At 47.7% G+C, this 23,393-nt stretch overlaps 7 protein-coding genes across 7 annotated transcripts; 4 read left to right on the forward strand and 3 right to left on the reverse strand.

Annotated features, from left to right (window-relative positions):
* The first annotated feature begins 3,688 nt into the window (after positions 1–3,688).
* EV420DRAFT_1525459 (uncharacterized protein) lies at positions 3,689–4,565 on the forward strand. Its single transcript, XM_060472379.1, has 2 exons — positions 3,689–3,750; positions 3,802–4,565. The coding sequence occupies exons 1-2, from the start codon at positions 3,736–3,738 to the stop codon at positions 4,534–4,536; spliced, it is 750 nt and encodes a 249-aa protein (XP_060334153.1). The 5' UTR covers positions 3,689–3,735; the 3' UTR covers positions 4,537–4,565.
* Positions 4,566–5,390: 825 nt separating this feature from the next.
* EV420DRAFT_1525461 (CAMK/RAD53 protein kinase) lies at positions 5,391–8,329 on the reverse strand. Its single transcript, XM_060472380.1, has 11 exons — positions 7,768–8,329; positions 7,620–7,711; positions 7,459–7,567; positions 7,116–7,406; positions 6,948–7,063; positions 6,854–6,898; positions 6,716–6,805; positions 6,553–6,665; positions 6,391–6,500; positions 5,596–6,339; positions 5,391–5,516 (listed from the first exon to the last, which is right to left on the reverse strand). The coding sequence occupies exons 1-10, from the start codon at positions 7,988–7,990 to the stop codon at positions 5,609–5,611; spliced, it is 1,920 nt and encodes a 639-aa protein (XP_060334154.1). The 5' UTR covers positions 7,991–8,329; the 3' UTR covers positions 5,391–5,516; positions 5,596–5,608.
* A 323-nt stretch (positions 8,330–8,652) lies between these two features.
* EV420DRAFT_1639754 (uncharacterized protein) lies at positions 8,653–9,977 on the forward strand (the record flags this gene model as incomplete). Its single annotated transcript, XM_060477016.1, has 3 exons — positions 8,653–9,433; positions 9,481–9,876; positions 9,928–9,977. The coding sequence occupies 3 exons, from the start codon at positions 8,653–8,655 to the stop codon at positions 9,975–9,977; spliced, it is 1,227 nt and encodes a 408-aa protein (XP_060334155.1).
* A 2,474-nt stretch (positions 9,978–12,451) lies between these two features.
* EV420DRAFT_1477248 (uncharacterized protein) lies at positions 12,452–13,382 on the reverse strand (the record flags this gene model as incomplete). The annotated part of the gene is given in 4 exon segments (XM_060469402.1): positions 12,452–12,691; positions 12,711–12,777; positions 12,985–13,179; positions 13,228–13,382. The coding sequence occupies 4 exon segments, from the start codon at positions 13,380–13,382 to the stop codon at positions 12,452–12,454; spliced, it is 657 nt and encodes a 218-aa protein (XP_060334156.1).
* Positions 13,383–14,272: 890 nt separating this feature from the next.
* On the forward strand, positions 14,273–15,549 carry EV420DRAFT_1619087 (oxidoreductase; the record flags this gene model as incomplete). Its single annotated transcript, XM_060475425.1, has 7 exons — positions 14,273–14,422; positions 14,581–14,637; positions 14,686–14,762; positions 14,825–14,971; positions 15,026–15,087; positions 15,143–15,264; positions 15,523–15,549. 7 exons carry the CDS (start codon positions 14,273–14,275, stop codon positions 15,547–15,549), a joined length of 642 nt encoding a protein of 213 aa, XP_060334157.1.
* Positions 15,550–15,607: 58 nt separating this feature from the next.
* EV420DRAFT_1194655 (magnesium transporter NIPA-domain-containing protein) lies at positions 15,608–18,748 on the reverse strand. The gene is made up of 15 exons (XM_060466307.1): positions 18,413–18,748; positions 18,232–18,360; positions 18,152–18,176; positions 18,062–18,094; positions 17,980–18,008; positions 17,817–17,921; positions 17,739–17,766; positions 17,562–17,688; positions 17,339–17,511; positions 17,242–17,289; positions 17,181–17,186; positions 17,110–17,133; positions 17,020–17,048; positions 15,887–16,967; positions 15,608–15,830 (listed from the first exon to the last, which is right to left on the reverse strand). Exons 1-15 carry the CDS (start codon positions 18,506–18,508, stop codon positions 15,823–15,825), a joined length of 1,941 nt encoding a protein of 646 aa, XP_060334158.1. The 5' UTR covers positions 18,509–18,748; the 3' UTR covers positions 15,608–15,822.
* A 2,501-nt stretch (positions 18,749–21,249) lies between these two features.
* On the forward strand, positions 21,250–22,130 carry EV420DRAFT_1194827 (uncharacterized protein). The gene has a single exon (XM_060466308.1). It carries the CDS (start codon positions 21,387–21,389, stop codon positions 22,050–22,052), a length of 666 nt encoding a protein of 221 aa, XP_060334159.1. The 5' UTR covers positions 21,250–21,386; the 3' UTR covers positions 22,053–22,130.
* The last annotated feature ends 1,263 nt before the right edge of the window (positions 22,131–23,393 follow it).

Raw genomic sequence — 23,393 nt, forward strand, 5'->3', positions numbered from 1 at the left:
GAAGAAGCAGAGGCCTGGTATTTCAACTGCCTCAACAGTGTTGCCGTCTTTGGAGAAATTTTCTCAAAAGCTTTCTCACAAGAAATCTTACTTGTTACGGGTTTGTACACGGCAGCTTTCTGGGCGTGAAGACGTTTTCTGATCTGCCCTTCTTCTAGCTGGTACTCCGACTTCGGCTGAGATGAGGGTGATATCCTGCCGGGCACAGTATGGTTGCACAGGTGGGCACCTTAACTTCCTTCTTGGCTCTGATGAAATATCATAAACGTCTCTCCGTCTACGCATGCCTCAGCCACCACAACCAAATTTTCCAGCCGAATTTCATTGCGTCTACTTGGTGATCAACTCGAGCTCACGACTCTCTTTGGAAATATGTCGTCTCACTGCAACAGCGCCTACATCAACAGCAACAGACAAAGAGCGTTCCGCGATCGGGCCTATTGGTATGACCTCTATTAGGGTCTGGGCGCACAAGTCGGAGCCTGCTCAACTTAAAACAAGCGTTTAAGGGAGTAGCTTCAAACTTGCGTCACTTTTGGAGTAATCATAAAAGCCCGACGTGTATGTCAGCCCAGTGCGTGACTTCTGTGTACCCGTCGAACCCGAATGACATGTTCCAACAGTTTTAATTTCGTGCGTTTCGGTGTTTGTGCTGCCGCAATAGCATACGATGAAGGCGTGCTGGTAATACTCGCCACAGTGAACACTCTATTCTCAGTTATCAGACCGTAAGGACGGCAATCTACTGAAGATTTTCACCTTCCTATTGTTATGTTTTTTCCTGAAGCTCCTTCCAGTCTGGGTGACTGGGGATCATCGATTGATTCCGGGGAGAGCTTCGACCAACACCGACAGTACGGTGACGTACCGAAGGGACTCGAACAGCCCCTTCGATCCACGACTTAGGCCTCAGGTTCAGGGAAAGCTCTCCAGAAAACACCTTGCAAGACTCTGGCACCGCAGGGATGGTTTGTTTTTGCCGAAGAGGAACTATCGATTGCGATCAGGACATTCGCGGAGCTCTACGACCATGACAGTGACCGTGGTGACTTTTTCGCCCTTCACGCTTCCTCGGGTGGTCTATTCTGTCTGTTGTGTATCCGTACTACATCTTCAAGGTTCGACTTCGAGCACTCCGCTTATCTGATTAAACCTTTTTTTACGGTACTCGGATCCACCAGGAAGGAAACAATCATGTCCGTGGGTTTCCAAGGTTCGGCATCTATCTCGTACCTCAGTGTACAAACGTGGCGCATCCTACCGCTCCTGGTATCTCAGAGATTATTTCCAATACTCTGTCGAAAAGAGGAAACAACTAGCACAGCCAACGGAAATGGGTCCTCCCCCCCATGCCCGTTCTGTGCAATCTATCGAATCTCTTGCATTTCCTCGTTCTCGCACAGACCAGGAGGCGTACTTGGTACTGCCATAAAAATAGGCTTCAATCTTTGACTTATGGGCAAATGACGTTTCTGATGTTATTTCCATTGATGCGCCACGAGTCTCTCGTGAGTACCTGATTACGGCTGCAGTCATCTGGTATCGCAGAGACCACCTATGTCCTTTTGGCGGTGTCCCATTCTAAAAAAATGGAGTCTATTACTTTAATTTCCCTCAAGCTTCACCGGTCATCAGCTATATGCATTGTTTCTGAATCGTTTGACATCAGTCTTGCCAGCTTCAAATTTAATCACTATCCGATGGAGGCACATGATTGGCCTGCGTTCCGAGTTCCGAGCTATCAATTACATATCTATGGATGACGTGCGCGAGAATTAAAATCATATCGACGCTGCGGCGGCCTTTCGGGATACTCTGTTACCTTCTGTTACATGGACATCTCGCCTCTTCGGAAGCCAAACAAGAAGGAGAGCCCTGTAAGTAACTATGGCGACTTTCAAATCTCCCAAACACTGACGACTGTTGAAAGATCTGTGTTATCTTCAAAGAATTTGGGTTGCAGCCGTGTGATCGGAGGCACTTGTGAAGCCCTGCCTGGCTGCTTCTGTGCACAACTACCCGGTCAGAATTTGACAATAATGTTCCGGATGATAAAAATCTCAGCTACAAGGGAGGGAAAATATTAGGATGGAGCCATACTCTGGGATATCTTAATTTGTGTAAGTCACTCACGAAGTGTGCGGAGGGCGTGTTGTTATTGACAATTGTCTCTAATGAAAACAGATACACTTTGCGGTGCAACAAGGATGCCGTGTTCGGGGTAACCAAAGGGTCGCCGTGGATCCGTACTGGCAAGTCCCTGCAAGGCAAGAACGTATAAAAGACTTCAAAACACCTCCCGGTCGACTCACAACTCCACACCACACCCAGTTCTCTCCCTGCTTTTATAATCGATTAATCCTACCGATGCCTCCTGGCGAAGCTACACACATATGGGACATTGCAGGCCCGAAGAAGAGCTGGTCGAAGGGGGAATACTGTGTTCATTGGATTGTAGTCAACGGACGACCAACAATGTTTACCTTCGAGTGTCTTCAAGACCGTAAGTATTCCTTCTCCTTTTGACTCCACCTCGTGACTTTGCTGACTTGCGTTACTTGGCATCGTAGATAATACATCACAGTCCACTTGCGTGGGTTTGCCGACCCTTACATGACTTTGACCTGCTGACCTCGTTTTATTAGCCCATACCGGGGAGAACCACAGCTTTTTGGACGCCCTATAATCCAAAATGATCATCATGCACGATGGAGTACTCCGCATTGACGTCAACAATTGATGTTTGGTAAGTATTGACGCTTTGATGGACTAAAAATTCGTAACTTACGTTCATTTTAGTTTCTTGAAGGTACCGGTGCTGAAGATGTTATGTATGGGTTGTTGCATGTTGGCGGTTCAACCCGACTGGTCCTTACGAATTGATCCTATCTCTACCTCCGACATCGAGTATGTAACATACATAGATATCTATGGCCCGTGCCTGTCTCGCAAGTAGTGGCCCTTTTAATTTCTGCGCAGACGGCTAAACCTTGAAGTTGCCATATATACATGATAAGTCACCCCCCTGAAACAGCTATTGCAGCAATAGTATATGGCTCCAAGAGGGACGTAATATTCTTAAAGGGCCGAGGGATCAAGTCCCGGTAGGCCAGGATCATGATGATGCTGGGGCGTAGCCTGCGCGAAAACAATAACCGAATAATAACCCCCTACCGACCGCCGGAGTATAAAATCCGAGGCCACCTTTTCAACTACCATCATGGCGTCCAGCAATCCTTCTGCTTCCAGCCCAAGGGCAGACTCAATTGACGAAGTGACATTGAAGTCCCGTATCGAGAAGCGTCTCTGCGACGAGTGTACAAAACTCGAGCCCTTTGAACAATGTACGTTCCGGGTTGATTGACAATTTTCTTGTTTTTCTGACCTCGTGTTTCTGGGAAGGTGGAAATCATATGGTAAGTCCGTGGCAGCAGATGTCCCGAATTGAATTTTATTGAGATGTTTACAGACTTACATCGCACATATGAAAAAAGGGCAACAAGCAGTGTTCATCCGAGTTCAATGGTCCATCCTGAAACACGCAGGCTGTGGTATGACCTCTCCTTTGGCCATGCGTTCAGAGGTAAGCCGCGAATTAAGCCTAAAGTAATATTTATTAAACTGAAACGTACTTAGGTTGCCACCTTGCGTTTCTTAAAAACCAAGACCAAGATCTCGGTTCCTGGAATTTTGTATCATGACGTTGATGCCGATAGGAAGGTCGGAGGTGAATGGATGATCATGGAATATGTAAGTACCGGTGCCTCGCTATCGGGATAAGCTTATCGAGACCAAGGATAGGTCGACGGAGACAATCTCTCTACGGTATGGAGAGACCTCGATGCAAAGCAGCGCGAGCAAGTCTGCCTCGCTATCGCGGACGTATGGGTGGAGATAATCAACGTAACTTTCGACTCGATTGGAAGTATTTACGAGAAGGAGAACGGGGAGTTTCATATCGGACCCATGACACGTCTGGCATCAAATCGAAACACCTCCATTTCCCCGCCAAAGTTCGAAAAATGCGGCCCATTTGCCACCGCAAAGGACTGGCTCCTGGCGACTGCACGACGAGATCTAGACTTTGGGGAGAAGCCTCAAGACAATGCGGCCCAAAAACAACCCTTCATCGATAGTGCAGTGGCTAATATCCAGAATCATGACTTTCCCGATCGACATGAAGACTTATCCATCGTCCTCGAACATATAGACTTTGCGCCTCGAAACATCCTGGTTAGCCGGACAGACCATACGAAGATAGTCACCGTTGTAGACTGGGAAGCCGCCCGCACCGTACCTATGTGGGCTGCCAACCCCAGTTTCAGTTTCCCCCCGCATTCAGTGACAGACGAAGAGAGGAAGCATCTTCTCACGTTGTTGACCAATCGCATAATTTCCAAGGCTCCTGCTTGGGAAAAGGCGATAGGGCAGGACCTGCAGCCTCTGCGAATTCTGCATGATCGCGCGATATATAGTAATGTAGATCCTAATATACTACTCCCCGCTCCATACCTAGCGTTGTCAGCTACATATTGAGTCTATTAGATATTACCTCGTATTAGCACCCTTATAAAATTGTCTCAGTTGAGAATCGAGTGCTCCTCCGTCGAGAATGAGGCCCTACGACGCCAGTGTCGGTATTGGTAGGTCCTTGTATAACACTATGGACAAGTCGTCGGATCGAAGTCTTCGATCGAGAAACTTTAACGGGTGCGGTTTAGTGCGGTAACAAGTCGGCACCTTCGAGATCCCGCGGATGTATTATTGCATAGTCAATACGAACCCCAAAAATTTCGGTCTGTCGCTGAGAAATAGCCAGGAGTCTTATCAATTCTTTTCGAAGGATAGAGCTAATAGGACAGTTCGAGACTTTACCGCTGAACTAGACCTCGAGGAACACCAGAGCGGGATAGTCATGAGTGAGCGAAGCAGGGCTAGCTTGTCGGACCAGTTTCGAATCCGAAAGGTGGGAACTTTAATGCGGTGCCTGAGAGCGAACGACGTCACCCTTCTCTCTCACCAGGACGCACCCCAAAATTTAGAATCTCAGGGAAATCATCGATTACTCTCGGATTGGCCCTAGATGGCATAGATAGTTTAAATCTGTAATCAATTGAAAGGAGGTACACACCTGTACACAGATCTAACAGGAAGATTGAAATTGGCCGAAAAACATACGTAATTTTTCTCTACAGAAACATTGAATTTCCAGATTGTGTCTGACAAAATATTTACTAGGAAGACGATCGATGCGAATGTGATACACTGGGGTGGGGTGGATAGGTGCAAGGAGTCGGCAAATGCCGAGCAACCGAGTGCTGGTCCCGATACTCTCTTAACTCTAGATAAATTGTTCGGACCTTCCTATTATCGGTGCAGACTTTAGAATCTAAGTGATACAAAAAAAAGGTTGATTGCAATAGACCAATGTAGATATACACAGATTGATTTGGTATAATAATGGACGATGTACAAGTCCGTGGTACTGAGATTGAATGAAAGAGATAGCAAAGGATCTACAGAAAGAGCATTAGATCGCAGGGAAATGTGATAGATAGCATAACCGGATGAGACCACCAAGAAAAAAAAACAAACCTCGAATATACATCTACTCTTGTTTGGGCTTTGCAACCCGCGCAGATCGCCTGGGTGGCCGGACCATCTCGTTCGGCACGTGCGGTTGCACCTTTTTACGCGGGGGCGGTACCTTTCCCTTCCCGCTCTTCGCAGAGGGAGGCGCTTCCTTCATCATCTCCTCGCTTCTCCCTCTCTTCCTCGGAGAGGCAAGGTCCATCGGCTCGGCCTCGCCGTAGGCCTCATCCACTTCAGCCACGGCCTCCAGGTCCGAGAAAGGTCGCTTTTTGCTCGATCCCTCAAGGGCGTCGATGCGTGCAGGTTCACTTTCCTGCAACTCCCTCTGCTTCTCTTCACGGGACACCATCTCTTGTGACGGTTGCAGAAGTTCCCTTCCCTCCTCCTCGGCGCGCAGCAAGACATCGCTCCTTCGCTCGAGGCGTGAACTCTGTCGAGGAATATCATTCTTAGGTTTGGGAGGGGTAGGTGCATCAAGTTGGAGATTGTCCATCTGACTGCTGACAATCGCTTCTCCATCGGCGTCTCCGTTGGATTTCATCGAAACATCGAGTAGTACAGGTGCCTCACCGTTGGTTTCATTGTTTGCTGGCGTGGAAGCAAGTTCTTGGTCCATAGGAGCGGAATTCTTGTTCGCAAGGTCATAGACCGGGGTGTAACTGTCAAACCAACGGTGTTTGCGAGAGTCCTGCATCGTCATACGCTTCGCAGGGTCGGTTTCGAGTAGCGCTTTGATGAAGTGCCGAGCTGTGGGAAATCGTTGGATACGCGTCTGTTTCGAAAATGTGAAACGCATACCTTCTGGACTATGTGCCTCCAAAGGCTCCCAATGTATCCGTCGCTCAGCAATGCGCATTCGTATATCAGGCTGGTTTTCATCCTCGATGAAAGGGGTGGTGTTCGTGAGCCTGCAAAACCGCTTGGCATCCAGCGACGAAAACGAGCACTTTGTGAACTTACATTGAATACACGATAACTCCAACACTCCAGCTGTCCACGAGATTATCATAACCTTGGTGGTTCTCTTGCTTGACCACTTCAGGAGCAAGGTAGCTAGGAGTACCACACATCGTCTACGGGAGGCGAGTGAGTGATAAGGAGGAGATTAGCAGTGTAAACTTACGCGAAGCATTGTAAGACTGTCGACGACCTTGGCGAGACCGAAATCTGCTACCTTGACGATGGGGGGATCATCTTGGGTCAAGAGAACGTTCTACTGGCAATTAACAATCGACAATCCAGAGAAATCAGCAGCACATACTTCCGGCTTGAGGTCGCGATGAGTGACGCCGAGACTATGGACATACTGGGCATATGATGAGTTACTGGTCGAAACTAGGGCCAGTTATACATACCGCGAGTGCATCGCACAACTGCCAAGTAATATGGCGGGTTAAGTCTTCCGACAGACCGTCGCGTGAAGTGATGTAGTCAAGGAGATCACCACCTTCGACAAGTTCAAGCACGAGATCTGGGTGACTTGTTAAAGCCAATGGGCATGCGAAGAAACCAACAATACAGACTAATTGAACCATCCTGATGGTAATAGACGTCTTTCATCGCGCAAATGTTGGGATGCGAAAGACTGGTCATAATATTGATCTCCCTGTTAAGTTGAGTTTGCGTCGTCGTTACAGATGTTGATCCCTGTGGGCGTTTCTGGATCATTTTCACGGCAACCCATTCACCAGTTTTACGCGACATTGCTTTGACGACAGTGGCAAAGGCGCCTTTTCCCAGTTCATGTGACATTTCGTAGTCGACATGAACGCCCTCAAGTTTGTCTCCGCCAGCGACCATACGAAATATGTAGCCTTCAAGGCAAAAGCCATTAGGTTCGGCAGGGATTATAGATGAAGGACATACGATAGTCTTCGTGACTTTGTGGTCCTTGCGGGATGACCGTGCCAAACGAGATCTCATTCCCATCATGAAGGAGACCTTGGTGCCCTTTCCCAAGTTTGGAGCCGTTAATCTGAAGGCTGGGTGAGACGGACCGGGACGTGTTTTTTAAACGATAGACTCACAAAGGTACCATTAGTTGACATATCCAGTACGGTGACAGTAGCAGTGTCGTTGTCGCTGACGCCGTTCCATACTATCTCACAATGCTGATTGCCTTTCGCACGAAGATGAGCGACCAGGGGGGAGCAAACGAGTTGAAAGTATACTTACTAACTCTACACCCCGGAAGAACAAAAGTATTCAGTGCATGACGTCCAATGCGAACCGTAGGGCTCGTCTTTGGGAAATCCATGCGAGTGTTGTTGGCATTGCAGGGTTGGAGGATACCCCATATGTTGGTGTCGACAGGATTCGCCTGCGAAGGCTGCTGAGTCGACTGCGTCGCCTGTTGGGTCTGTTCGTCGTCGTCATCGTAGGCGTAGTCGTTCTCCATTGTCGTGCGCAAGGCTGAGTAGTAGATGGTGGCAGAGAAAAGAGAATGGGAGCTCTTTTATACGTTCTGGTGCCTATTTCCTGTTCGGTATGTCTTTGTTGAGTCCTAGCTCTTTTTGTGTCTTTGCTGGTGGCAGGACAAGAAACTGAAGCTGGGTGGCAAAGGGGCCACCCCAAGTAAATTGCCCAGGCAACCTAGACTTTTAGCGCCTCGCCAGCGCAATGAGCATTCGACGCGTAATTCCCGTAGTAGAAGGCGTATCCGATACCAGCGCGATTCTTTGGTGCTCTGTACGCGAGAGCAAGGGAGAAGACAAGAGTAATTTGTCCCGGGCCCGGGAGAACGACCGTGACTGTCACACAGCATGTACCACATGTCACCAGTCACACACGTGACTGTGACGGGCAAGCACTTTGAACTCTATCCTTGTTATTTGGAATCTGGATCACAAAGGTGAAGCTAAGCATTAAGCCTTTGTGCTCCCTTTTACGTTTCATTCATAACAATTCAAAAGAACTGCCCTATTGAATAGAGATCCTGGATCAAACACAAGGATATCTCGTTCTTTTATTGAACGTTCAAGTTGCCGTTGGACACGGTGCGTGCATCTATACAAGGCTCTTTCACAACGGTAATAATACCTGCGTACAGCTATACGAATAATGCCTGAATGGGGCCAGTTCCCGCAAGAACTTATCGACGCAATCGTTGACGAGGTGCATCATCCCTGTGATCTCAAATCGTGCTCGCTCGTCAGTCGCGCCTTCTCTTCACGGACACGCGTTCTCCTCTTTCGCCATGTCAACCTGAGATATACGAGGAGTGGTGGAAAATCAGTTTTTACAAATTTCCACGACCTTTGTGTCTCGTCACCACACTTCTCGGCCAGCATCAAGATCTTAGGTATCTCCGAGTATCATCTAAGGACTCCACCGTCGGCCAGTGGTATCCTTGACCTCATAATCCAGTCTTTACCAAATCTGATCGTCATTAAGCTGTTTGACGTCCGCATCGGTTATTTTCTTAATGGTTCACTTGCGTGTCTTTCTTCACATCCATTCCTTGGAATCCACCTCGACAAGGTTACCTTTGACAATATAGATCAGTTCTACGATCTTATCTCTGGGTCACCGAGACTCAAAAGCCTGACCTTGTCCGGGGCTGTTTCAGTTTCCAACCCTGAAAGCCGACGCTCGACGGTATACCGTGCTCTACCTCAAGTCGAGCATTTGGTTCTCAAGTTTAATCATGACCCGGCCCATCGAGTGGGTGCTCTGATACTCGAAAGCATATTTCGACAAGGAGGCTGTCCATTCTCTGTAGAACGAGTGCGACGTCTCACCATCGAAGTTAATAACCTTCATAAGGTTCAGTTTGATCGCGCTAATGCGATTCTTGCTGCTACATCACAGACTCTTCAGGAGCTGACTGTAGTTCTTCATCGTAAGTGCAATGTTTAGCCCGACATCTCTTCATTCACACAGTTGCAGCGTTTACCCGGTCTTGCTCATCACCCTGTCATATCCTTTGCTTTGCGTCAATACGAAAAGTGTGCTTCTCGTTTATGCATGCGATAGTCGAGCCCCTTTGGTGGTTCATTCGCAATCTTATTCACGTTCGAGACAAAGTCGGACGCTCCACTGTCGAAGAGTTGACTTTACAAATAACATCAGTAGATGCGATTACACCCGCCAAGGAATGGACAGAGCTGGATGAAATACTATCCAGTACTCCATTTTCCGATACATTCCAGTCTCTCCACATCACAAATATACTCATACTCAAACCACGTCCTGAGTTGCAGCTTACATCCAAAACACAGAGGGCACAGTTTGAGCCTTTCTTTCCATTATTGACTCAGAGAGGAAAGGTCAGCTTCAGCTTGAGTAAGATTTATAATATTTCTCTTTATGCAACTGCTGAAACTGGAATTCTAGTGATTGAATGTGACGAGCGGGATCAGTACTTCACGAGCGGTGAGGATTAGCGTGGGTCCCGCACCTGACATTTGTCAGGGACTTCACGTCTATGTCCGTTTTAGCGGTCTAGAGGGAACTATGGCCAATTTCTGGAAGATTCTCGAGGATTTCGTGCAAAATTGTAGACATAATGATCGGTGGATAAATCTAGTATTACAATGTCAATAAATGTTGACGCATCAGCGGCGTTCCGGTCAATACTACTCGCCCTTCTTCACCGCCATCACTATTCGAATCGAGCCGACAGGTCAATACTAGACTGTGGCGAACCCAGCCCTGGTGGGGGAGAATTTTATGTTGACTGCTGTCAAATTAACTGGCGTAGAGCGTTCGATGGAAACCTCGTTATTTTCTCAGCCGTTTGAAGCCCTGATGAATGATTGTTATCATTCTTCGACGGCTTTCTCACAATTCTAGCACAAACAAGGGATTCTTTTCCGCTTCCGGCTCCGCTTTGATCAGGAGTCAATTCTGTATGAGTTATCTCAGATCTGTCCGGCCGGTCGCGCCAGTCGGGGCCTATGAGGACCCGCCAGCTATGCTTTGGGTATTGCAGTTCCTCTAGGGCAGTTTCGAAACCAGGTCGCTTAGACTGCTCGACCCCACCGTCGCCGGCTACTCCTAGGACCACCGACCGTATCTTGATCGCAACCTCGTGGCATGCTGTACCGCACGACCACTTCGTGGTGAAGATTTATTGGATTAAAAGGAGGACATGACGCCTCTGTCGCATCGATTGACCTCACTGACAAAAATATTTAGGTGGGAAATAGACTGTACATATGGCGTATCACCGACAGCATGAGGTCGGAGCTATTCAAGAGATGGAACTTCGTTATACCGGACACTCGTACGTCTCATACTACTACTCCAGTGTTGGGAATAGACGTCGGCAGGGAAAATGAACGTAGTGGTTGTGGCTCGAACGAAGGTATATTCCAGTGTAAATACGCAGGAGATGGTAGTACGAAGCCAAGTTGCCGTAGTGATCGGTACGAAAATCAAAATAAAGTAAAACAAAAAAACGGCGTAGCCATTAGCTGGTGGCTGTGAAACCACAATCCTCAACATCCAGCAATTCATTCAGAGTTGAGACGGGCTTGGCCCTTATGGATTATGTCCTCAACCGTACAGGTCCTTCACACGACAGCCTTTTAACGATGTCACGAGACATCAGGAAAATATGCTAGTCAATTAATTAACTTTTTTGACCATCTCGTGTCCATAGTTTCGTCAGGCGTGTAAGGCACGTCCCAATCCCCTGGCGGGAGTTTCATCAAAGAGTGGCGACGACTCGGCTGTAAAATTTGAACCCCAGAGTTATTGATTCATCTGATCCAAGGTCGTTGGAACCATCTCTTCTGTACGGGCACCCTTTTACGGGTATTCATCAAGACCGAGCCTTGAGTGAGAATTGTGTGACGAAGATGATCAAATTTCGTTTTAGGATGGCATTTGACCCGGCTCCAAGTAATGCTCACAGACCAACAAATCCCGACGTTAATAATGCAGCAACACTTACTAACGGCCTTGTGGGTTTAAATTTGTTGCCCTAGTAGCTCTAGAGACGCCATGCGACGGTTCAAAAAGTATCAAAAAGAGGCACACGTGCGAACTGAGGATTTTGGAAGTAATCTTGCCCCACGCGTGTTTTTGAGGTTGTCTTATATACATCCCAGTATAAAAACCACGAATCAGTGGATTTTCTTGTCCACCGGAGTGTGTTTATGGATCGGAGGACTTACTTTTCCTCAAACTTTCACTCCTTTGATGAAGATTCGGTTCCTTATCGGTTTCCTTCGACCTTGCAGTAGACATCATGCATGATGGGAGTAGTCACATGTAATGCGGGGTAGCCTGGCAGAATGGGGTTCTGGGGACATCTTTTTTCCGTCTTAATTCGGATCAGGAGAGATCAGGGGGTAGCCCTTATTCAAGAAGAGAAAGAAGAATCATCAGAGCAAACAATCAAGCGAAGAACGAAGCTCAGAAATGGTTCTGACGTTCATAATGTTGGTGTAAAATCAGCCCGTGCAAAGTATTACGCTTAACAGGGTCCTGCTTCTTAATAATTTTTGGAAGAAGGCCAAGAGCTCGATATTATTATATAACGCTGGCTAATGACCAAAAAAGTTTGAATACTGCAAAGGGTTAACCACGAATTATTTGAAGCTGTCAAAGGGTAAAAGCTCTTCCAAACGGCTAAGTAATATTATTGATACCCTGCCAGTGAATGAGAATAGCGCAGCAAGGAGTTAATGAAAACCTCGACTGTCAGAGGACCCCCTTAAAGATACACGGAACAAGTCCATCAACCTTGTTCGGTTTTAGATCGCCGCGTCGCAGCTATGTAGTCAGTCCTGCTAAAAATTCACCCTCGTCAGGCCAATAATGCAGGCGATAGACGCGCGACAAGACTTGTGTAGGTTGAAACGCAGGGTTCGTAGGCAGAGTAACCGTTTTTAGATCCACCAGCTGACCATCAGCCTGCTGTGTATATCTTGTCTCTCGGTTCCTCATAAACAAGCTTCCATATGCTCTTACGGCCACCTTCTCGAGTATTCTCCGCACCATCGTATATCCGGCTATGACCCTCAGGGTTGAATGGACTGGCGTATTCAATTGAAAGGGTGTTGAACGTATCAAAGACGCTACCGACGTTCGGACGATAGGCGAGTTTCACCACCTCCCAGGGCCCGTACCAAGCATGTACGTCCATTCCCTATGATAGCGTCTTGTACCTGATCTTGAGTGTCGGTCTCCTGGTGGACGGGGGCGACGACCATGGTCTCCGAACACCGCAAGATACTTCGCAAGAACATTCAAGCCCCCTGTGTGATTGTGGAATTTCGGACGATTGGCGTGGAAAAACAGAAGAGCATTTTCACTGGGCCCACAAAGTTCGTATATCTGTGCATACGCAAATAATAGCACGGGATGACAGATCCTCGGGTATACACGAGTTGGTAGGGTGGTTGCGATAATTGGTCCTACCGGGAGAGGTAAAGTACGAACAATTTGTGATGGAATATGAGTGAGAATTTATGCAAGTCTGTCTTCGACCAGTGGATCGGCGTATATTGAGCAGACCAGAATGTAGAAGGTGTTGACACGGAGACCAAAGCTAGGCCTGTACACGAGCCTGCCGACTCCCCAGCATTTTTCATACGAGCGGTGATACGTGCTTCATGACAGAGACCCATAAGGGATCTGGTAAAATGGTAAGGAGGAATAAGCCAGACCTGGAAGTTGACGTACATGAATGGGAGATGAAACTGCATCGATATTAGCAACTTCTCATAAATCGTCCACAATTGTACCCTGATCTTCCTGAGTTTGGCTCGAAGGCAAACGCGTTGCAATGACCTAGTCACCCGAATCCCGATAGACATTAACTGAGATGAAATCCGCATTGCGAGCTTCACGGATACCTAGTGCCAATGGTCGCCAGAGCCTGGCAGGTCCGCTCTTCGACCTTAGTTTTATATTCCACTCTGTCCATGAGGGTGGTATAGAACTGAAAAGCATCGAGAACAAGATTCCTCAATATTATGGGCGAGCTGATTGCAGTCAAGGCGGGGTGATGTTCTTGCTGAACAGTTGCATGGCCGTCCTTTGAGTAAAACTGCAGCGGAAAGATAAGGCATTCAGCAAGCATCAACAGAATATGTGCAGCTGCAATACCTCCAGGCTTTAACTGGAAGGTTTGACCGGTTTGATTCGCTGTTGGCCGCAAGCATCGAGTTTCGTATAACCAACTGCAGAACGGCTGTCTGATACTGGTGACAAAAATCCACCGTTGGGAAATTAATATCGTGCTGTCGCAAATAATGGCAATACTCGCTAGCGAGAAGCAAGCACAGTGAGTGGAAAAAATATTCGTGGTTTTTCTGAAAGCAAGACGTTTGCGGTGGATGGATTCGTGGGAAATTTGTCCAAATCAGGACTGATATACGTCGGTCCGATACTAAGTATAACTTCACTTTTTCCCACCAAAATATTGAATAGTCACATCGAACCTCTTCCTGTTAACTTCTTCTTCGTCATGAGACCAAGCCCGGTGGTACGGTCAACGATGCGAAGCGAAGATGTTCCGCTACTGTCCCACCCTCCACCAAAGTATACTCTAAGCGATGTCAGGTCTCGAAAGACTTGCAGGAAAGGTAGCTATTATTACAGGCAATACATTCTCTTTATAATTACATAGTTGCAATACTGAATGTCACATTTTGCAGGAGGTGCTGCAGGTCTCGGAGGAGCGACATGTATGCGATATGTCAAGGAAGGTGCCAGCGTTGTGATTATGGATCTTGACGTCCAGGCAGGCGAGGCCAAGGCGTTCACGAACCCCGAAAAGATTGCCTTCGTAAAGAGCGACGTTCGTTTGATCAACGATTGGGGAAACGCCCGCGACGTTGCTCTACAGAGATTTGGAAAGATTGATATCGTCATAGTAAGTTACTTCTCTCAGTCACTGATGCTTGTTAAGGACTCCAACTAACTATCTTGTGTCCGTCTAGAACTGTGCTGGGGTACAGGCCGAAGAGAAGGATTTAACCGCTCGTAGTAACGCTTGTTTGAGTGAAAGTATTATTCACGTCAAGTATACAGTTACTACACCTGGTATCGGAAGAGACGTATGACTTTCTCTTCAGTGTCAACGTCAAGGCAAGGTCCTCAACCCTCCCAGCTCTTGTGATGCGAAATTTCCTCTAGCCCATACACATTTCGGCTAAAGCAATCATTCCCGTCTTCCTAAAGCAGGGAAGCGGTGTCGTCATCAATATATCCAGGTGCCCCTGATTTCATCCTTTTCGCCTCGTTTGTTTGAATTCGATGTTGTTTCCTTTACCAGCACTGGCGGTCTCCGCCCAAGACCCAGCTACGCTATCTACAACGCAACTAAAGGCGCCGTAAATTTACTCACCAAAACAATGGCCCTAGAATACGCACCCACTGTCCGGGTATGTGCCATCGCTCCAGCTCTAGCGACCACCTCCATGTAGATATTCCACGTTTCGGCTCACTCGCTCCCGTAACTGAAACACATGCCTAGGCTACAGGCGACGCTCGGTGTGAAGGAAGACACGCCGGAGAACCGTGCGCCCTTCTTACAAAGTGCGTGTATAGCACGATGCATCACATACGTCAGGTCATTAAGTAGGCGCTTCAGCTATCCCCATGGACCGCCTTTGTGATCCGGAAGATATCGCCAATATGGCAACATTCCTGGCTTCGGATGAAGCTTCATTCATTACCGGAACGATCTACGAGGTTGATGGCGGTCGGTGTATTGTGAGTTTTTTCCTTTTCTCCCTGGAGTTCGCCAATTTATCCCCCTTTAGTGATGGGCACGAGGGCTCCATGTCATGTAGCATTATCAAGTTATTTGAACTCTGCGCTTCATGCTATTGTGCATCTTAATTCGTAGCACAAAAGAATATACCACTTAAATAATGTTCTACTATCTCGACACCAAGTAAAGTCATGAAGGGTCGTTTCAGCTACAATACGTATACATCGTACTTAATTATCGGAATGCTGGGTAATCAGTATGATCCTGCGGACGACTACAAGTAAAGAGCCACTGGGTCATGACGTTAAGTCGAACAGTAGGTACTCCAAGGATCCAACTGATACTATTACAATTCCTCTATGAAGATGCATCTCTGGTTAGAATAGATCACTGACAGATATGTACCAGAACCGAATGAAGAATAATTTTAAAATGATATGTCCCATGCAAAGAAAAAAGCAGATAAAAGAGCACACGTGCACGCTCAAAACCTATCCCGGACTGAGGGCTGCACTAACCGTATCCCACCTCTGGCACTGGACGCCGAATCATCCGAATCATCGTCCTTCCCGCCCTTCTGTACTAAGCTTACACTCTCCTCTCTGTCTACATCCCTATCGCCCTTGGGATACTTCTTCGATGATCGTCCCCTCGTCCCAGTCTCATCAACCTCGTCGCCATCCCAACTCCGCGCTGAATCAGTGACACTTGGAAAGCTCAACAAGGTCGCGGTACTTGGGCTATTATTGTCACCAAATATATCCCGCGAATCCACCCTCTGTTGGCCAGATCGCGCGAGTCGGGGGTTCATCGACGGCGGCGCACTGTGCACTGTATGTTCGTGTATATAGCCTGGCGGCACCGGTACTGACTGCTCTCGCATACTATTGGAGTTGACGTATGACGTCGGGCTCTCTGCGAAGAGATCAGGTTTGCTGTCGATGGTGGTCTCGAGTGGCTGTGTCCGTACAGCGGGCGGATATCCGCTCCCGCTCCCACCTCCGGGCATTACTATCCCTGGAATACCCAAAGCCAATCGATGTTCATGCGTAGCTGCTTGATCATCACGCTGACCGTTCCCGGTAGGATGATACTGATGTACGAGATCTTGGCTGCCAAATTTAATCGTAGGTCGTTTATTCGTTATGTGGGAATCCGTCAAGGAGGGGCTCTTTATTGATGAAGAATCGTCTCCTCTGGTTGCACCAGCTCCAGATGACTCGGAATCACCGGTGTTCGTTCGAGGAACTGGAGCATCATACAATTGATGCCGCTTGACTCCCGATAGAAGGTCAAAAGCCGTGCTTGGTGTCGTATTGTTGGCTTCAGGCCACTGCTGACGTGATTGTTCAGGGTCGTAAGGAGCCGCAGCACCGGGCGGTCTTGTTCGATATGACGAAGCACGATTAGCTTCACTGACACGCCTGGCACTCCTGGCTCGAATAATGCTGCCCATAGCACCGAAGGAGCCTCGTAAGGCGTCCATTCCTGGATCCTCACTACCAATTGCCCCCTTTTCTTCTACCTCTGTTTGTGATCGTGCGGCTTGGAGAAGCAGGGTAGAGCGTCGATCCAATTTCGACAGATGAGTAGGGTCCACTTTGGACATCTGCAGGATAGTGATGCCTATGCAGATGACAAGGAAACCCATGACGATTGTGATGATCTCTGACGCGCTGGAGTCAAGACCTTTGAATAGTACCTGCGAAGAAAGATCGGAAAAATGACAAAGGAAAACCTAGCTCGAATCTTACCACAGTTGTTACCATCGAGAAAAAAGTGACTAGAGGGAGGGCATAAGCATTGAAGTACCGAATACCTGAACCTAACTAATGCAAGCTTACATATAACATAATATGTCGGTGTTACTGAAGAGCATGTGAGTAAATTGATATTTTGAAAGAAAGGCAGGTACCCATAGCTAGATATACGTTTCATGAGCCAAATGCTTTAGAACTGAACAAGAAAGAACGGACCAGTGTTGAAGAGCGCCAGCGCCTTATTTAAGTAGTACACTTCTGTAACTGTAGAACCACTGTGTCAGTGTCCGAAAAGGGAAAGCAAAACACGTACTTAAGGTTACCGCGACGAACCCAATTAAAAAGTACATGAACCAGTGTTTGAACTGGTTATCGCCTTTCGCCGTCTCAACGACGGCGGCGCCAACACCGGTAGTGACACTGACACTAATACCACCAATCATACTGCATACAAAAATGTACCACAGCATGCTCTTAGTGCCATATCTGTCGAAGTGTTTATTAAAACGCGTGCGATAAAATGGGAGAGCGCGCACTTTGGAGCAAAGAAAAAGATGATGACAAGTGATGCGGCTATTAACACAGAAATGTAGACAAGAAAGCCGGGGGACAGAAAGAGTTTCTGAAACTCTGTTATCTGGCCAACAAGAGCTTCCTGAGGGCCTGCATAATAGATTGATTGGGGTCGTCCGTGAAGAAAAACCATGACACACCATTGAGGGCAATAACGACAGACCCGAGCTGAATGACATCAGGGATGATTCAAGAAGTGAAAGACAGGTATTACGCACTATACAGAGAGCACAACCCAGCCAACCAAATATTGTCAACGTCTCTTTAAGGAAGATAGAAGATAGGATTGCGCATATAACGACAGAAAGTGCGCCGAGGGGTGTCTGGGGGAAAACGGTTTGGTTTCACCGTACTGCTGCGGAGAGAAATATAACGACTGACCACAACGATGGCCTCAATAAAGGCGTAGGCTTCGGTTCGGAAGAAATGAGTGGCTAGAAATGATGAAGAAAAGGAGACACACCTGCAGAATTGCAAAGCTCGCCCAGTATCATCACTATGACGAGTTCCTACTAGTCAATGTATGCACTAGTCCCACAAGAGAGATACTCACTCGTCATCCCAATCCACCATAGTGGCTAGAGGGAGAGATAAACAAACGACGGAGGAGAGAAATGACGAAATGATGCTTGCCGACTTGAGATATGCCACACCCTGTCCTGCTACACAGCCCGCCTGCGAGCGCAACAAGCCCTTCTTCTTGAAGACAAAGCTGGATCCTATGAGAAAGCCACTGACAACCGCAAGGATAATTCCAACGACCTGAGGGTAATATGAACATATGATACGATTCTAGCGATCAATGAAGTGCGACCTTGAGGTTGGAACTAGTCGACGAGGAACTCGACACTGACGACGTCGCTGACGCCGTCGCAGACGATGTCGACGACGCAGATATGGAGGATGACATTAGTTGGTGAACGTCGGGATGATGGGTGTCGACGTTGAAGCTTGGTAACCGCGATCATCACGCTTGGCCAGGTCTGTCATCTGGGATTACGCTCCTCTGGCACTGCTCTGCCCGCAAACTCTCTTATTAGTGCCTACCGCTAAGATACATTACTTAACAGCGGCAGAGACAGCGACACGGCACTCAGGTTCCGGTTGCTCAAGCAGGACCACTGAGGAAGCAGGAATACACATGGTTTCTTTCACTTAGCTATATTCTTGCTGACATTTTGCTAGCGCAGTGGACCTGTTTCAGGAAAAACTTTTTATATCCAAAGAATGTAGCAACGTTGTCCCCTAAGCCGGCTCTCTTTGTCCGGATTTCCAACGGTAAGTAAGGGTAAATACTGCGGTCACAGCCCGGACGGATATTACCAATAAATATTGACGAAGCAGAACCAAGCGTGGCATAGCCAGGGTAAAGTAACCAGCTCAGGGAGGCTCAGGGTGAAGTAACCAAGCTTCGCCACTGTTCTTGGCGATGCCGACCGTCCTGTCCTCCTGCAGGTCGCGCTGGCCTTGATCTGAAGTTAATAAACAAATGAGGGCAAACCCATCGATTCTCCCATCGACTACAGACGCCCGCTGGTGCAGATGGTTCTTCCTTGCTCCAGGTCGACGCGTCTGTCCGCTTTAATACCGACGTTACCGTGATGGCGACTAAATGAAGGCTTTCATTGTCTAGAAAACGTGTCACAAGCTCGTGCCACATCAATACACCGTCCGAAGGCAGCGCACAGTATTTATTTAATTTTCGTGAGTACTCATAGACATTGAGATCATCTCTGGACTGAGGTATACGTTATTTGCCTTGTGAGCAGATCTTTCCTATCTTGTGCTGTATAGGAAAACTAGGTTTCAGGTCACGCTATTCAGCGTCTTCGTTGCTATTCTGGTCTTTTCTTTTCCTATTGGTATTAAGATTAGAAGAAGACAAGTGTCGCCGAGTTCTATTCAACTCCCTCTACAAATTCGATTTCTGCCGAATCATTGGTTAGCCCAACCCAAAAATCTAAAATATCTTAAGGTCCCTGCTACAATGGTGCTCGGTCTACCCGCGGATGAGCTAGAGGAACCCGCTTTAGAGAATCAATGTCCATCATCTGCTTTAGGTCGTCTGATATTCTATGGTAGTGCGTCGAGGGCGAGGCCTGCCGACACAGGCAGGCCGTATGTTTCGGACGCTTTGCTTCAGCTCTTATATCCACATGCAATATAAAGGTATTTCCGGGGCTTGTAGGACCTAGGGTTAGGTTCAGGTAAAACGGACCGTCCGCAACGTGAGTTATTCTTCTGCTCTCACGCCTTAAAACTCAAAAATGACAGATCATTTCCCTGAGGAGAGAGTCACTCGAGCTTAGTGCAACCGTGCCCTTCTTCCATCATAGCGGCTGCGTTTTTGATCGAAGAGAAGAAGGTACCTCGGAGACCAGTTGCAGGCGTAAGTCTTTACTTCATATTAGGCGCCAGTCCAATCAAATCATCGCTAAAAAGTGTTACCCGCGGCACCATTCCTACGAAAAAATTCCAATACACGACAGGGACCATGACGAATGAAGGAAGAATAAAAGGTTGTTAACGACCTGCCCCGGTTCCGGAATTTCAACGGAAGCAAATTGTGACGATCTTCATCATGCGTGGCGATAGAGATTCGAAATAGCTGCGCCAGGGCACAGCGTCGTTGTGTCTCAGGAAAAACACTTAAGAAATTCGAGTGTAATTTGTAATGACCGGCCCTGGTATCCGAATCGCCGGCAATGGGGCTCAAGCCCTTTACCTCCAACAGTGCATCTCAACAGTGGATTTCTGTCTGTAAACGAGGAGGTTGAAGTGGCTGCATTGCTCGTCATTACGAGAGGGGATACGTATATGATTAAGATGTGTGAGCGATAAGATTTCATCACTCTCAGGCATGCGCTGAAAGAACGATCTACAGTAGGTCCATAAGTATTTCGGCATCTTTGATCTCATCACGAGGCCGGGCCAGAGGCTCAGGGAAGCCGTGTCCAAGCCCTCATTGTGATTTATATTATGCCCAGATTGCTCTCTAAACGCCCACTCTGCTTTTTTACCACCCAGGTTCCATTCAGTCTGTGTTACGTCTCGTCGTCGATTACTTGATGCTTCGCGATTCCAGTTCTGCTTACTACGCGATGGATGACATGCATCACCGTGACCATCCTAATCCCATGATATGGAACGATGCACAGAGAACCATGTTTAGTGGCCCTTGTCGTACCGCTCCATCTCAAGGTCGCGATGAATCGCTTCCATCCGGATCGTCCTATCAAACGTATTCAGAGGTGCTCATTGTCTCTTGATGTTTGTTGTACGGTTCATTGACTTTAGGGTTATGCAGATGCAGGCGTATGCGAATGAACCTCTTTCCCCGTTTGCCCAGACACAGAAGGAAGAGGATGAGCGCTTCTACGCCACCTTTCCTGATGCCAGACCCCCTTTCTCCTCCCTCAAATGGTTTCCATCCACGGTGGTGTACGAATATAGCCAACTCCATCCTTACTCTGGCGATGAAGGCGCCTCCGGGTCATCGAGTACAAGAGTTCACGATCCCTGGAGTGTAGCAACAAACTATGATTCTCGTATCCCTTACGTGGGCGTCAGCGTCCAGAATGGGGTGGATGCTGGCGTCAGTGGTTATCAGGACATACAGATGGCAGAAACATACGACTCACAACTTCCGGTGCGTAGGCTTCCTTTCATTTCCCTAAAGCCTGCTTATCGTGCCACAGGATGTCAACAATCGGCCCCAGCCTTCCTGCGATAGAACGCCATCACTAGCTCCCTTGCGTATTTCCCAATCCTCTTCGGCTTCTTCTCCCATGATCTTTGCCCTTCCCCGTCTTGATCCGGGGCTAGCTAGAGATACTAGCCAGTCTCCATGCTCGGATGATATTTCTCATACGTCTCGAGCTCGCAACGTTCTCGCCACTACTGATATCTCTCTCGAAATACTTTCACGCAATGATAATCATCTGGCTTGCGACCTTGAGGACTCTCAATCGGATTACGCATCCTCTCCGGAATCCGTCTATGCCCCAGGTATACTTCGTATACCAACATTATCCACCCTTGACACCGGACACTCACCTTCAAAGCCGGACGACAATCAGGAAGTTGTTGATAAATGTTTTACTTCTTTCAATGGCACATGGCCTCGCCTCCGCGTCAGGACTCATACTACTCTCCCCCCACCACTTGCAGATGAAAAAAACTTATCGACATCGCAAGAGTCTTCTTTCCGGGTCGACGAAAAGCTTGACGGAGCGACTTTGAAGCGTCAGCTTTCCACTACTCTCGCGAAAGCCATGAAGCAGCCAGTCAAGGCGTTACCTGCCCACAAACGCGCGGTGGGTAAGAAGCCTTCTCTAGCTTGCCTATTTTGTCGGGGTAGGAAGATTGCATGTGGCCCGCCTCTTCCAGGAAGCACAGACAAAACTTGCAAGTATGTTGTTTCTCCACGTCAGCTTTTCATTACCGACGCTTGATCGTCCGAACTCCGGGCTCCCTGGTCGTTGTTTCTTTCGTTTCATTCATATCATTGAAGATGTAGGCTAACATGAATCTTCTTTAGCCAATGTCAGCGACGATCTCTGAAGTGCGAATTTCCTCGCGAGAGCCGAAGGGGCATGAGGAAGAAGAAGGCCGAGTCAGCCGCTGCAACTCCCGCCGAAGAACCGCCTGTCAATGCATGAGACCTTGGACCCACCACCACGCATTCGGCAGCGACGGGACGCTCTCCGGCTAGCCGCTCCTGCTTCCTCGGTAAAGGCGGATTACGATGAGGTATGCGGGGAATATCCAATCCTGGCCTCTCTATCCACGCGTTTCTGAATCTTCATGTTTTCCATACACTACTTACCATATCTAGACTGTTTCGTAATGCTTTCGTGACGCCACGGCTATTATATCTACGCATTTTTTTTTTTGCTGTCGAAAGAATTGCTATCGCTGTTGTACAAAAAGTAGTATCTTACATTACTCTATGACATTTAGAATGAAACTACTTAAAATCCCTGAAATGAAGTGAAGGGACGTGGACTATCCGCGCTTCAGGCTAGTAGGGCGAGACGAGAAATATCAATTTAAATCGTCATCGAAAACTGTTATTATACTTACCCCATTGCTCACCTCAGTCAAGGGTGGGGACTCGTGGGGACATAGATTCCTTAAGTAAACTTAGAGAGAAAGAACACAACAAATTGGTGCCTGCCATTCGAGACACGGACATTACGGGGGGCGGCCCGGCTATTATCCTTTATGAGGTGTAAACCATGTGAAGAACTACAAAGCAGCGTTGCGAGGTTTTTTTTCCCGTGTACTGGAAGAGGCGACGTGCGATGGTTCCTTGACAAATTAGGGTAAAAGCGTGCTAGAGTCGGCTCGGCATGCCACGTTGCGCGCTTCAGCTTAGAACCGAGAACGGCCAAGTTTCGGCAGGTAAAGCATAAGATATATTTCATCTGTTTCTTCCTTGAAACGTCTCTGTCCCGTTAAAGCGAAGACCCGTATCAGACAAATGATATTAATAGCTTTTCCATGGCTTCAGCTCGCAATTTGCAAGTGGAGTTGTAGTGCCTCGTTGCCTAGCTGTCATGGATCTTCAGCATATATTTCAGGGCTTCGAAAGGGAGCAACAATAGATTCTTAATCACAGAGACACAGTTGAATGATGCGATCTGCAATATATTTTTCCACAGAACTCTGAAAGTGAGATCGTTGAACGATCGGCGATCAAAAAAAAAATTGTGGATAAACTTGCCTCGCAGTATAAAACACCGAGAAAGAAAGGCTTCTGTAGAACTTACTACTAAGATTAACATCCTTCT

The sequence above is a fragment of the Desarmillaria tabescens genome (genome assembly GCF_030435595.1).
Source record: "Desarmillaria tabescens strain CCBAS 213 chromosome Unknown EV420scaffold_9, whole genome shotgun sequence".
NCBI classification, from domain to species: domain Eukaryota; kingdom Fungi; phylum Basidiomycota; class Agaricomycetes; order Agaricales; family Physalacriaceae; genus Desarmillaria; species Desarmillaria tabescens.